The sequence below is a fragment of the Lactuca virosa genome, chromosome 9, assembly GCF_052849685.1.
Source record: "Lactuca virosa cultivar CGN04683 chromosome 9, Lactuca_virosa_CGN04683_v6, whole genome shotgun sequence".
NCBI lineage: Eukaryota > Viridiplantae > Streptophyta > Magnoliopsida > Asterales > Asteraceae > Lactuca > Lactuca virosa.
Genome location: NC_136434.1, coordinates 132,042,045 through 132,056,001, shown reverse-complemented (window position 1 = coordinate 132,056,001; position 13,957 = coordinate 132,042,045). Strand labels below are relative to the sequence as shown.

At 35.1% G+C, this 13,957-nt stretch overlaps 1 protein-coding gene across 1 annotated transcript; it reads left to right on the top strand.

The window, feature by feature from the left end:
• Positions 1–1,460: 1,460 nt before the first annotated feature.
• LOC145137285 (protein phosphatase 2C 37-like) lies at positions 1,461–3,621 on the top strand. Its single transcript, XM_079071426.1, has 4 exons — positions 1,461–2,146; positions 2,244–2,558; positions 2,654–2,759; positions 2,861–3,621. The coding sequence occupies exons 1-4, from the start codon at positions 1,637–1,639 to the stop codon at positions 3,190–3,192; spliced, it is 1,263 nt and encodes a 420-aa protein (XP_078927552.1). The 5' UTR covers positions 1,461–1,636; the 3' UTR covers positions 3,193–3,621.
• Positions 3,622–13,957: the final 10,336 nt, after the last annotated feature.

Sequence of the window (13,957 nt, the reverse complement as noted above, 5' to 3'; positions counted from 1 at the left end):
GAGTTCACAACTATAAATTTACTTTTCGACTTTAAACTTACTATATTACTTTATTACTTGTATAAAAATAAATTATATTTAATATTTTACTCGTGTTACTATATATACAACAATTGTGGACACTTAAAAAGGCACATTGCATCGTGGACTATTTCTTAATTAGAAATCCTTGTTGAAGCTTAATGCATTTTCGGACTCGGATTAGGGTGACGTTACAACCATACGTCGATCGACCACTGCGTATATCTTGTACCTTCAATTGCCAAATTGATATTAAGCTCAGTTATTCCTTTCACCACATCCATAAAGGATCTGCTGCTTATGTTTAATTGTTTCATTTTTCTCGTTTTTTTGTTTTTTTTTTTTTTGGATGTGTAATCTCTAGTGATATTTTATTAAGAGGCATACTCATGCTAGGGTTTACTTCCCATCCAGTTTTCTTACAAAAATCATAAATGTTCGTTATCACGATGAATATGACAAATCAAAATATCTTCTTGTTATCATTCAAGTTTTTTTGCAATATAAAAATCGACCAAATCCCTATAAGATTGAAAGTTTTTCATAGTGCCACTTCATTTTGGTCGTAAGGAAAATTTTATAAGAAGAAAGTGGCCCCAATATTTTAAGTAAGTAATCATCTTTGGTAGATCTTTTCCGTAAAACCTACTACCATTGTTCGAAGTTTAGAAACCAGATGACTATTCATATAATTTTTTTTAACAGGGACTGAAATTATGAATATGGATAATTTATATAAATTTATCTATAAATATACCTAAAAAATATTCATACTATAATGTGTTAGGAAAGTGTTTATGTTAGCATTATTTTTATACTATTTTTATTAACTTGGTATTAAAAATAGTGAGAATGATTAGAGATGTCCAACACACAACATAACAAAAGAATATACACACTGATATGTGTTTGGAGCTTTGTACACGATCTTATGAAACGACATTCATCTTAACAAATACACAACATAGAAGAGATTTTTGGTTTTGATAAATAAAAAAAAGATTATTAAAACTTCATTACAAAACAATAATTTTTTTTTTACATCAAATGAAATTAAAGAATTAACGAAATTAATATTATTGAAAAAGAAATACAACCGTCCAATTTTTAAGAATCCAATAAAAAGCGGAGAGAAGTTCGGGTCGGGCCGTCCCTTCTTGGGACCACACTCGTGTCAGAAAAGGAAGCTTGTTCCCTGAACCTTATGTTGTCTACTTCTTATTGGGACACGTACCCCTAATACCAAACTGCTTTCCACGTGGCACCCTATCGAATCACCACCAAAAAGATTTTATTTCCAAATCAACGGTCACGATTCCATCTTGATGTCAGATTTCTACGTCATACCAACTCTAGTCTTGCCCGGGTCGGTGACGGGCAGCTGCCCGTCCCCACCACTCCTCCAGCAGGTATTATTGGTAATGGCCTCTTCCTCTTCTTCACAAAAACTTCATTGTCAACAATAAGTTCCTTTGAAAGATTTCTTGTACTTCTTTGTTTAAGTTTTTATTTAGATTCAAAACAACAGATAGTATTTGGGAATTGTTAAAGTCTTTTGGAGTTTTCGAGAAGAAATTTGTCGTCAGTTTCTTTAATCTTCCTTTTCGATTTTGATATGGCTGGTATGTGTTGTGGAGTTGTTGGTGAAGCGGACACTCCATCAACGGTTGAGCCTAGTGGTGGTCGTCAAGCGAGACGTCGCCGGATGGAAATTCATCAGCTTAAATTCCTTGCCACCGCCGCCTCCGACGTAGCTGCGCCGCCCCCGGAGTGCTGTAGAAAGCGAAGGAAGGTGGAAAATCTGGAAACGATTGAAAAGAGTGTTGTGGTGGAGGATTTAAGTCTTCCGGTAGAGTGCGAGAAGGTAGTTCAGCCGTGTGATATGATGCGGAAGGAAGACTGTTGTCTTGAAAGTTCGTCGGAGACGGAGATCGTGTTGAATTCATGCAAGTCGACGTTGGAGACTGTTGTTGAGACTGTTCAGGATGAGGATGAATCTAGGTTTGGCGTTACCACGGTTTGTGGAAGGAGGAGAGATATGGAAGACGCCGTTGCTGTAAAACCGTCGTTCTGTGGTGATGATCTGCACTTCTATGGCGTTTACGACGGCCATGGCTGCTCACATGTAAAATACTTCAATCCAAAATTCTTCAATCATATAAATACGGTGCTACGAACGTACATCTCTTGAGAATACTGATATTATTTGTTAATTTCTGCAGGTGGCGATGAAGTGCAAAGATCGAATGCACGAGATAGTAAAGAACGAGGTCGAAAATGGCGGAGAATCAATAGAATGGAAAGAGGCCATGGCGACGAGCTTCACCCGAATGGATAAAGAAGTGACAGAGTGGAGCGAAGGTGCTTCGATTTCGAATTGTCGATGCGAACTTCAAACTCCCCAATGCGACGCCGTTGGATCAACCGCTGTCGTTGCGCTGGTGACTCCGGACAAGATCGTCGTCTCAAACTGCGGTGACTCGCGCGCCGTGCTTTGCCGGAACGGCGTTGCTATTCCTCTCTCCTCCGATCACAAGGTATTAATTAAATCCTTTTGATTCTGGTTATTTATCCGATCTGGATCTGTCTTAATGCGTCGTGAAACTTACAATTTCGTTTAATATGAATGTAGCCTGATCGACCAGATGAACTATCCAGAATCGAAGAGGCCGGCGGCCGTGTGATATACTGGGACGGCGCTCGAGTTCTCGGAGTACTAGCCATGTCGAGAGCAATCGGTAAATTTTCCAACCGGAATAATTTCTTGTTTAAACCTTCAGATTCACAAATTAACCAATGGTCACAGATTGTAACTGTTTCGTGTTCGTTTAAATTTCAGGCGACAATTACTTGAAGCCGTACGTGATACCGGAACCGGAGGTAACCGTAACGGAACGTACATCAAACGACGAGTGTCTAATTTTAGCCAGCGACGGGCTGTGGGACGTGGTGTCGAACGACGTCGCATGTAACGTTGCACGTATGTGTCTATCCTCGCAAACGCCGGCATCGCCTCTGCGGTCACCGGGAAACGAAGTCAACGTTGCCGGCGGCGAAAGTTCCGATAAAGCCTGTTCTGACGCGTCAATCCTTTTAACAAAGCTAGCTTTGGCTCGACGGAGCTCAGATAACGTGAGCGTCGTTGTGGTTGATCTGAGAAGAAATCTGTAACAATTCATTTCAATCTTCAGATCTAATCCGATTCCTTTTTTTAATTGAATCAATCGATTGTTGTATTAAAATCATCATCAATCAGATATTGCAATTGGAATACAAGTTGGGTTTTGGATAAGATTTTTAGATTTTAGATTCATGAGAAACGGGTGAAAGTGAAGCATGAATTGATGATGGACGTTGGCCGTTGAAGACGCCGCCGTGGACGGTGGGGCAAGTGGTGGATGGATAGTGGGGTTCCACCATGGATTCGAATCGTTTGACAGGATGATGACTAGGGCAGAAGTCAGCGGCAGGTGAAGCCACGTCTACACTTTTTGTATTTGGTGTAAACAATGACGTGACTTCGATGTGTATGCGGTGGATTCCTATGAAACGCATAGTCATTAAAAACGAATATTAATTTCAACTTTATTTGTTAATTAATACATTATTATACTATAATTAAGTTATGTGTTAATTACGAAAATGACCAATATTGAAAATTACAACAAAGTATCACAAAATAGGGAAAATACAAAGAATGGGTCAAGAGTGTCTTTATTTATTGGAATTATTGGATTTTAAATGACTATTTGTGGATGTGTTTGTATATTGGAAAATGGAAATTATTGAATTGCTTTGTAGTTTGTACTGGATTTGGAATGTGGTGGCTATTTGATTAAGGTAAAAGGGTAATATTTAGTTTATAAACTAACTTAATAATAACATATCTTAGATTAGTATATCAAAAGTTATTTTATAAGTTATAATAAATAATAATTTTTTTTTTTGATTTTTACTAAATGTTAAACGAAAATAAGCCAACTTATTTCTACAAAACATGGGCTAAGACAGAAATGGTTTTGGGACTAAACTTCAGATCCAGATGTTTTTTCTTTAATATAATATTAGGTGTGAGACCCGTGTATTATACGTGTTGATTTAAAAAAAAGATTAAACATTAAAGTATAAATAGAAAATATTTTTTAATGTACAACTTTAAAATAAGAAAGGAAGAAACGTATTTATTACAATTTAATATCAAATATATGATATTTAATATTTTACAAATATAAGTATGTGACTTTAATTTTAAAAATTGAAACAAATCAAAAATTGACAAGTACATAATATTTATTTCAAGACAAGTGTCAAAACTCATGAGAGATTGACATGTGACAAAAAAAACCTTCATTTATTAAGAAGGATTAATATTAATATTTATATTTATATTTATATCTATATCGTTATTACCTAAAATGACCCACTCTTTCCTTCTCTACTCAAAGTGACGGGTAAACTATCTAGGAATGATATAAACAAATATAAATATAGTTGTAGTTCAATAGGGGATCGATATAATTTGGAAGAGTCACAACAAACCAAGTCAAACCTATATGAAAATTTTAAATATTATTATACAGACTTTATGAAATAAATATATATCGTGGCACAATGGTGTCACAAAATTGTAAACTCATATCCGATAATACGACACTTGAGTTAAATCTGTTTCATATTATATTGATCTTTTGTATTTTTGTACAAATTTATTTTATAAAATTTTATATTTATCCAATAATAACCCATTCAAAATGCCACAAAAGATGCAATGTCTCTAATCCATTATCCAACATGACGTGTTTAAGATGACGTTGATCATATTCTATAGAATAAATGTTTTTGTGAACGCTTTGTTGTACTAAGTGAATGATTCGATCTAAAATTAGGTTTGATATGAGATGAGGTTGTGGCCTTACTCCTTAGCATCTATTGCTTTTATTGTTAGAATCTCTTGAGTGCTTGTCCCTCTGAAAAATAAGCAACATAAGCATAAATTTTTATAGATTCGATTAAAAAAAACATGTCGATCGACAAAGAAGAAAAAGAAACATTGAGAGTGTCCATCAAACGTCAACATCGTCTTGCGATTTGGTTCTAGTTCCATATATGCTTTCATAAATGTATAATATTTACTAAAGCAATCAAGTCCAAAATACCGAAGAGGAAAAAATGACATTATCATAATAAAAAGGGAAATAAAATGACAAGATTATATCATTATGCGACATTCATGGGCTGCACATTTCAACTTGTTTAGACATTTCTCACTGGTACTTGATTTTAACTAGTCTCGGGGGGATGTATCCAATTTTTTATATGGTTGTAATTGTTAATTACATATTGGAACATTTATGACATGTTTGGTACAAAAAATAAAATTTAATATAAATGTAAAGATGGAGAGTAATGCTAGGGAAATGGAAGTTTTTACTGTTTGTTATATCAGAATATTCAGAAAATCGTTTCTTTTGTTTTCGTTGTATAAACAATGAAATGAAAATAATTTATTTTACTATGTTTATTGCCTTTCAAACAATATTTGTTTTATAATAATGCCTATATGATATACATCTTAATTTGTTAAATTATACATTTTTTATGTTTATAATTTTTTATTTTAACAATTAGTTTTTACCAAGTATGTTTTATAATTGTCAATTATCGTATCTTATATACATATCAAAATATAAGTGTTAGGCTTGAAAAGCCTAATATATATACCATGGTCAGTTATTAAAAGGCAAAGTATGTATGTGATCATCCAATGCTAATGTTAAATCCCCAAAGTAGTTTTTAAACATCTAACGATATCTTTAAGATCAAGTTAGGAAATATCTCAAAACAAATACATAACAAAACCATCAAGAATAGAAGTATGAAATCTTGTTAAGATGTTTTCCTTAAAATTCTATTTCTTTTCTTAACAAACAGTTATAAAGATCACAATTGATGTGTGGGATGATGCGGGAAGTGATTGAGAAGAATAACTCCAAGTATCAGATGCTTGATTACACTTCACAACAGGAGGTTAGCAAAATATCATCAATTTAGAAAATAAACTATGATTTGCTTTTCAAAGAACCAAGAAGGAATTACCATTAACTAATTGAATGCTTGAATGAGGATGCAATGCAGTGTCCTTCGGTTTATAGATAAATGTAGTGCCCTTCTGTTTATAGATAAATGGTGCACAAGATAACAACGTTAGTCCCCCAACTGTTTGTGAAAATGATTGAAAGAGAACAATGAAGTTTCAAAACAATTGATTGTTTCAATACTACAAAGTTTGTAATAAATGCTCATGTGACATCCCCTAATTTCTTGGCTAGAAAAGACCGATTTAATTTATGCTTTTAAAATAAAATCAGAGAAATCCTTTTAAAAGATGTTGCGGAATTGGTCCCCAAAACAAAACATGATAAAAGTTTATCAAAACCTTTCTTTAAGAAATATATAATTTCCTTTTATATCAAAACCTCGGGATGTCATGTTCCGATACAGATCAAAAGCATAAACAAGATATTATAAGCCTTACAACAGTTATTTACAACTACTGATAATCCAAAAATCTCTCATCGTCATCCGACTATGTTCGGGGTCCACTACCTGTAATAATAAAAAGCTGAGTGGGTCAGGCTTGGGAGCCTGGTGAGCATATAGGGTTTTCAACCCACAATAAATAAATTTATTATGCTTAAACATCAAACAATCAACCAAATTACCCCAACCCCATTATCTTATTTATTTCTTAAGGATTTACCCTAAGAATCAACTATAACTCATTCCTAAGGATTCATCCTAAGGAATAGGCACGAAGTCACATCGTCGCCATGGTTTATACAACATACACTAAGTCCATAGCTGCCAGGGTTTATACAACATGTGCTAAGTCAATAGCTCTTATTTATCGACAATATTATTCACGGGAACCCCCCCTGCAATACATGTCAATGGGTTTTTAGAGTACAACTGATGAACATATAGTTCACACACTTACATGTTGCGAGCCTGCTAATGTTCCACAGATCATCTAGAATAGTCCATGGTTGTCATCCATACTCTGCTGAATGACGGGGGCCAACGTTTGGGTAAGTGATTCTCTCATAATTCACCACTCACCCTCAACTCATGATCTATATCACTGATCATCTCATTTATCCAACTCATCTTTCATCACACACCCACTATTTCATCTACCCATGTTTTACCCAACATTTTTGTAGATAAAAATACATATACAATTTAAATTATTTAAAAACCTGTATAAATCATTCCTTCAACATCCATCTCAAATAAACAAACAATATATATTCACACAACACGTATTTTATATAAAATACTTCATATCTATGTGTAAGGTGAAAGTAACTACACACTCACTTGATTTAATGATAATCGGGCAGCACTTCGTTTCCTAAAACGATCGTTTCTAATAAAACCGGGAGTTTTATTGAGAAACCGGGCTCTGCGAGGGTCGGGCTTCGAAACCGAAAAGATAAATTTTTTGGGCTTCTCGGGAACTTGGGGGCGTGTTTCGGGTGCTAAAATTGATACCGGGGCTTCGGGGGTTGTCAAAATAGTGAAAATATTGAAAAATGGGTGAAAATGGACAATTTTCCAAAATTACCCGGGAAGGCTCGCAGGCCTTCTATTTATAGGGCGAAGTCCAAAGGGTGAGTCAGCAGCGAAGGCACGAGGCAGCAGGAGGTGAAGGCACGTGGCGTCTGCGGAGCGAAGCAGCTGGCTCGGATGCGAGAGTCATCGCGACACGCGTCGGATGCGAGGGCTCGCCACCAAGGCACACGCGTCAGATTCTTATTGGACCACTTCGGACTCGTCAGCAGATCGGAACACGGGGCGAGTTCATACGCGAGGTGACGTGGCCGAATCCTAACCATGCGATTTTTCTCGGATTTCGCAATTATTCTCGATTTTTGTGCCCCAAACTTCTAAAATCCATAACTTTCGTATACGGGCTCCGTTTTTGACGTTCTTTATATGCACGCATAGGTAAAATTACGCTCTACAACTTTCGTTTAGACTTCGTCGGCTAATTTTGACTTTAATTTTTATATTATTATTTTTAACAGACCGGGACAGGAAATCCGTTAAAAATTCATAACTTCTTCATCCGACGTCCGTTTTCGTCTGTCTTTTTACCGCTGTACTAATATTGACGAGACCTTCGATTCTCGTTTAGGTTGTGTCGGCTAAATATCACTCGATCTAAAATTCGAGTTTTTAGCTGTCTACTGCTAAGCTGAAACTTAGAAAAGTCATAACTTCCTCATACGAAGTCAAATTTGGGCGTTCTTTTTATACATACTCTCGGTTTAACGAACACTACGACTTTCGTTTAGATCGCCAAGGCTAAAAAGTAGTTTATTAAAAACTCACTTTTTACGTCATTCGGCACCGTGCCGGTTTTGTCGCGAAACTTCGACAGGTTATAACTTCTTCGTTATAACTCGGATTTCGGTATTCTTTATATATCCGTAACCCTTATCACGACCATTACAACTTTCTTAATAAATATCAGCTTTATCTAATATTTATTTTCGACGCTCATTTTTATTCTTAATTAATTAAATCCTAGTAATTAAGCATAAAACACATAATATTCACATAATTCCTTTTCATTTCTTCAAAATGAGTTACAAAGGTTAACATAGACTATCACGTCCATATTAATGCCTAGCCTAGAAACACGGACGTTACAGCTCATGCTTGAGTTGTTTGAAGGTAAAATTCTTTAACTTCATTTTGACTTGTTTGGTTGAATCTTTTGGATGAAAATTGTTTTTTTTTATCTTTTCTAAGAAGGGTAATATTTTGTTTATAATACTTTTTGTGAGAAGTGGTAAGATAATTTCTTGTTATTTTTGTGAGCTTGTGAACATGATTTTCAATGTCAAAATCAATGTATTTTCACTGTTTTTGGGTGTAGAATGTAAATTATGTTGTGTGATTTGTTAACTTTATTATGATGATATGTATGTATGATAAAGTTAGATAAGTATGAAACAATTAAATTGACTTGCTCTCTAGTTTGTTCTTGCTCTCTAATTAGCAAAAAGACTTAGCTAGTTTGAGTCTTCTTATGAATTCGTCCAAATTCATACATGATACATTTTCATTCCCATAAGTTGCGTAGAAGGTAGTCCACCAGGTAAGAGCTTCATCTTTTAATAAGTGAGATGCAAATCAAAATCTTTGTTCGTCACAACACTCACTAAATCCAACACTCACTAATACTTTGTCATTGACCTGAAAATAAGAGGCATTCTATAAGAATGATATAGAATTCCTTTAAGTTGTAATTATAAAAAAAATACAAATAGTAAAATAATCAAACTATACATTCACAATGAACAGTCTAAATTCAGTGCAATCTAAAAGAATAAAGAATCGAACTTTGATAATGAGAATTGATATTGCCGACTTTAAGTTTCAACTTACTGTATATAATACTTACCGTTAAAACTGTCAATTTGCTGAAAAATAAGGCTGACAATAGAACGCTAGAAAAGGAGTGACACGTAGATTCATGCGGAGGTCATCGGTAGTAACAATCGACATCGGCTTGATACAATTACCAAATATCGATTTCTAATTTCCCGAGACGGATTGAGACACGTAGATTCATGCGGAGGGTCACTTACGTGAATTGATATGAGAGAGTAAGAGCTGAGAATAAATCATAAATAGCTTCTGAAATTTACATATACGCAGTGAAGATAAAAAAAAATTACAAACCAATTGATTCATGATATTAACCACAAAACATTTTTATTTGTATGGAAGCCATTAATAAAAAAAAATAAACAAAGTTCTGTATTTAAAATTAGAAATAAGCATGGGAATAAGATTATTCAAAGAACATGACTACTCTACTATGATGGGCTTAAAACGATGGGCTTAAAACCAAGTCTCATCAAGCAAAAGGAAGCACGATATAGTCTTTGCTATCATTATCAATTAAGGTCCTGTTTGAAATGTGTCTGACCGAGTCGAGTCAGACGTTTTTGGCTGACTCGGTCAGCAAAAGCCGTTTGATAGTCGAATTGTGGCATCTGAGTCAATAAGAAAGAATCTGATTCGGATAGATACAGGAAAACAGCTGACTGAGAAAAGTTCCACCTTTACCCTTGCCCTACGTTTTCTTTTAGCGCCTTCATCCTACGTTTTCTTTCAGCGCCTCCTTCTCGTTGATTCTGCATCTTCCCCCGCTGACGATCTCCTCCACATCCAGCCTCCATCGACAATCTCCTGCCTCTTCATCAGGTACGATCCCTTGCCTCTTCATCGACGATATCCATCCTTCTCTTTCGGATTCTGATTTCTTTTTTGTATGATTTCTTCAACTGATCATAATATAAACATAACCTGGTTTGAATTTTGGATTCTGATTTGTTTCTTTGTCTGAAATTTTGATTTTTGAATCCTGGATTCTGATGTTCTATTGAATTTTTGTTCAACAAAATTTTTTTTTTATTCATGTTTGATATTGTTTAAAAGTTCTGATTTTTAGTTGTTTTTGTCCATGTTTGCTGCAGAATTTTGTTGTTCAATTGTAAATCAGAATTTTTAGTTGTTAGGTAAGAAATAGCAATTTCCACTTCCAGGTTTCATGATTTTTTATGGGGGCACATTAGTCTTTTGTCTATAAAAGTAGACAAGGGGAATCCATCCAAGAAAATGAGTCAATATTTGACTTTGGATTGCAAAAGATTTGCATAAATAAGATGCCTTCTACTGATGAGTTTGCTGTTTTTGCTTCTGTTATGTTCATGTTTGATGTTTCTATTTATGTTCTTTTCATATTAGGAAAATATTGGACTTAAATTGAATTTTTGTTGCTATAGTGATGATTGTTTGATGTTTCTATTTATGTTCTTTTGATTGTTGTTGATTCATACAAGTTTTATATTTTATATTTATATACAACAATATGCATATTTCGTGAAATTGTTCATTACAAAAACTTCCTTGCAAATTCTCAACAAATACCCTAGCCGGTTATAGTCTTTACTAATCAAAGAGTTAGGACATCACCACGTAAATATAAGTCCAAACCATTTGTAAAAATCGACATCAAACAATAATACCATCAGTCACAGTTATGTGAGGTCACAATTCACCCAATAGGATCACACCAAATTAATATAAGTGGCCTTATTATAACGACAAGAAATGAATAAGTGGAAACATCAACTACACTATATTGTAAAGTTTATGAATAATTGGAAACATCAACTACACTATATTGTAAAGTTTGAAGCAACTGTCTACATTGTAAATGGATGCAGGAAACAAAAAGAAGTTAAGAATCTACTATGATAACCATTTATTTATTTAAGGACATCGTATTCTTATTATTTGATATTCCGCCAATGCGAGAGAATAAAAGGATAGAAATAACACATACACACACACACACACACACACACACACACACACACATATATATATATATATATATATATATATATATATATATATATATATATATATATATATATATATATAACGCATATATATAAATATAAATACAAAGGGTAAAATGGTCATTTTTCATCAGTCAGCACATTTAGTCAGATGTACAATCAAACAGTATGATTTCTTACCCAAACAGACCTTTCCGAGTCAGCACTTTCTCAGTCGTTAACTATCAAACGGGGCCTAAGTAAGGTCTATATCCAAGTTCCATTTGAAATATAAAACCATGATTTAAAGTTATATAACGAGCACCAAGTACAAACCAAGAAAAAGAAAATAATTAAACCATACATGCAATTTCTTTCACGATATCTAGAAAAAAAGATAAGCAAGAATCCACTAAAATCAATAGTTCAAAAAAGAATATGGCTTTCCAGCCCACTCAATAAATAAAACATAAATTACCAATTCTCAATTTCTCCCTAATTAATGATGATGTATCAAGTTTAATTTGGTCTGCACTATTGAACGAAGAGCCTCACACAAGACAATGAATGAAAACCTTCAAATCATAATCATAAGAAAACCAAAATGTAAATACAAACTATCCAAAATCACATAAGGCATATCTAGTTAGGGATCAGCTATACAGTTAAACAGATGGTCCGCCCGAGTACGAACAATCAGACAAGAACACCGCAAACAGGTATGAGACCAAGAGTTCTCAGGTTATCCAACTTAAACTACAAAAACCTCAAGCTATCACTACTCAATAACCTTGCCACTCACCCTGCTCCAATGGCAACTAGCCTAACCTAGTTACCCAACTGTATGCTAAATATCAAACAAATCCTTCGTTGGTCAAGCATATATGATCCATGTAATTAGCCTTCCTAGTTAACCTGACCAAACAACCTCCTAACCATACTGCTTGATCAACCGGTCACAATCTCACCGGCCTATCTTTCCCGACCAAAAGGACTTTGGTGAACCCTCAAGATATACACCAAACAAATCTCCTGACCATGGGTCCGAAACCCAAGGTGACTTGTACTTGGGACTAATCTTAAATGATTCTCCCCCACTTGTATTCGACTACATGTTGCCAACCTAATAAGCATTCGAATTCCCAAGCCATCCCACGACATCACTATTCAAAACCATCACCAATTCAAGTTTGCATAACTAAGATTACATAACCAAACAATTAAGGGTAAGCATACCCAGAAGCCAAAATATACAACTCACCAAAACTTGATAAACGTATCAATTGCACTTTCAACTGATACAGTTCAAATCCTTCAAAGAACCTCAACCTTTGAAGGAGAACAAAATAACTAACGGTCGAGAAAGCATCGACAATTAATCCAATGATACAACATACTACTGAACAAAACCCATGCAGAACTACATATACGAAACACTGAAGCTGATTGACAAAACAACAACTACTTGTCGTTGACTATAGGTAATGATCCGTACTGCAGGTTAACAAATCTCTCGATAATCAGTACCCAATCTGAACAGCCCAAACACTTCTTGACCTAATTCTTGGCGTTCCCGAAAGGAACCACTGACTATAACAAACTCCTTGCCCAACAACTTCCTGCCGCGACGACAACCCATGCATTCCTACACATATAATTCTGATGGCAACCTGCTCTGCACTCCCGATCGTGAACCACAATCCTGCATACCTAAAGTGCAAATCTTGCGAACCATTACACCGAAACCATAAAAATCAAACGGTTTGTTGATCCTTTGATCAGAATACCAAGTTATCCCCCAATTAGGGTTCGAACTATCACCAAATGACGTTGCAACCAACAAGAAGTCTCAAACAGCTCGACCAAGTACATACTAACCATGAATCTCGGAATGCATAAGACATCATAAAACGATCCTTCGGGTAGAGGCTAACCAAACTCAAGAAAACTCCGAATCTCAGCTAGAGACCTCATAAATTTCCCAATACTACCTCCTTGAACATTACATTCCCATTCAAATGTACAAGCAACAATTCCAACAGTCATATCATAGCACCAAATCTACAACTAGCAACCATTGGACTAACCACCCATCTAGCCAACAATTCTCGCTAAGCAACCCATCGTAAGAATCAACATGAATCAGAGAGGCTTCATCCTATTAGTCGAAATACAGCAGAGGCACGAATATTATCGTTCCTGGTTCACTTCTCTTGATCACCTGGAGCAACCTGCTAGAACATGACCTAACTGATTTCGAAGATAACGTACCCTTGTACCCATCTTTTACAGTCTTAAAAATATTGACTCTTCTTCCCATATTTCAATATCTCGAGGTAATCACACCATATGAATCAACTTGTGCACTCCCACACTTGCCGCAAAAACTGCAACCATCTTTTCCTACACTGGGTCTACCTCCCAGTTCCAAAATCATATGCTCGCTCACTCTTTCCCTCAAACACAGAAAGCTGCAGGAAAACATAATCCTCGTCATAGATAATAGCATC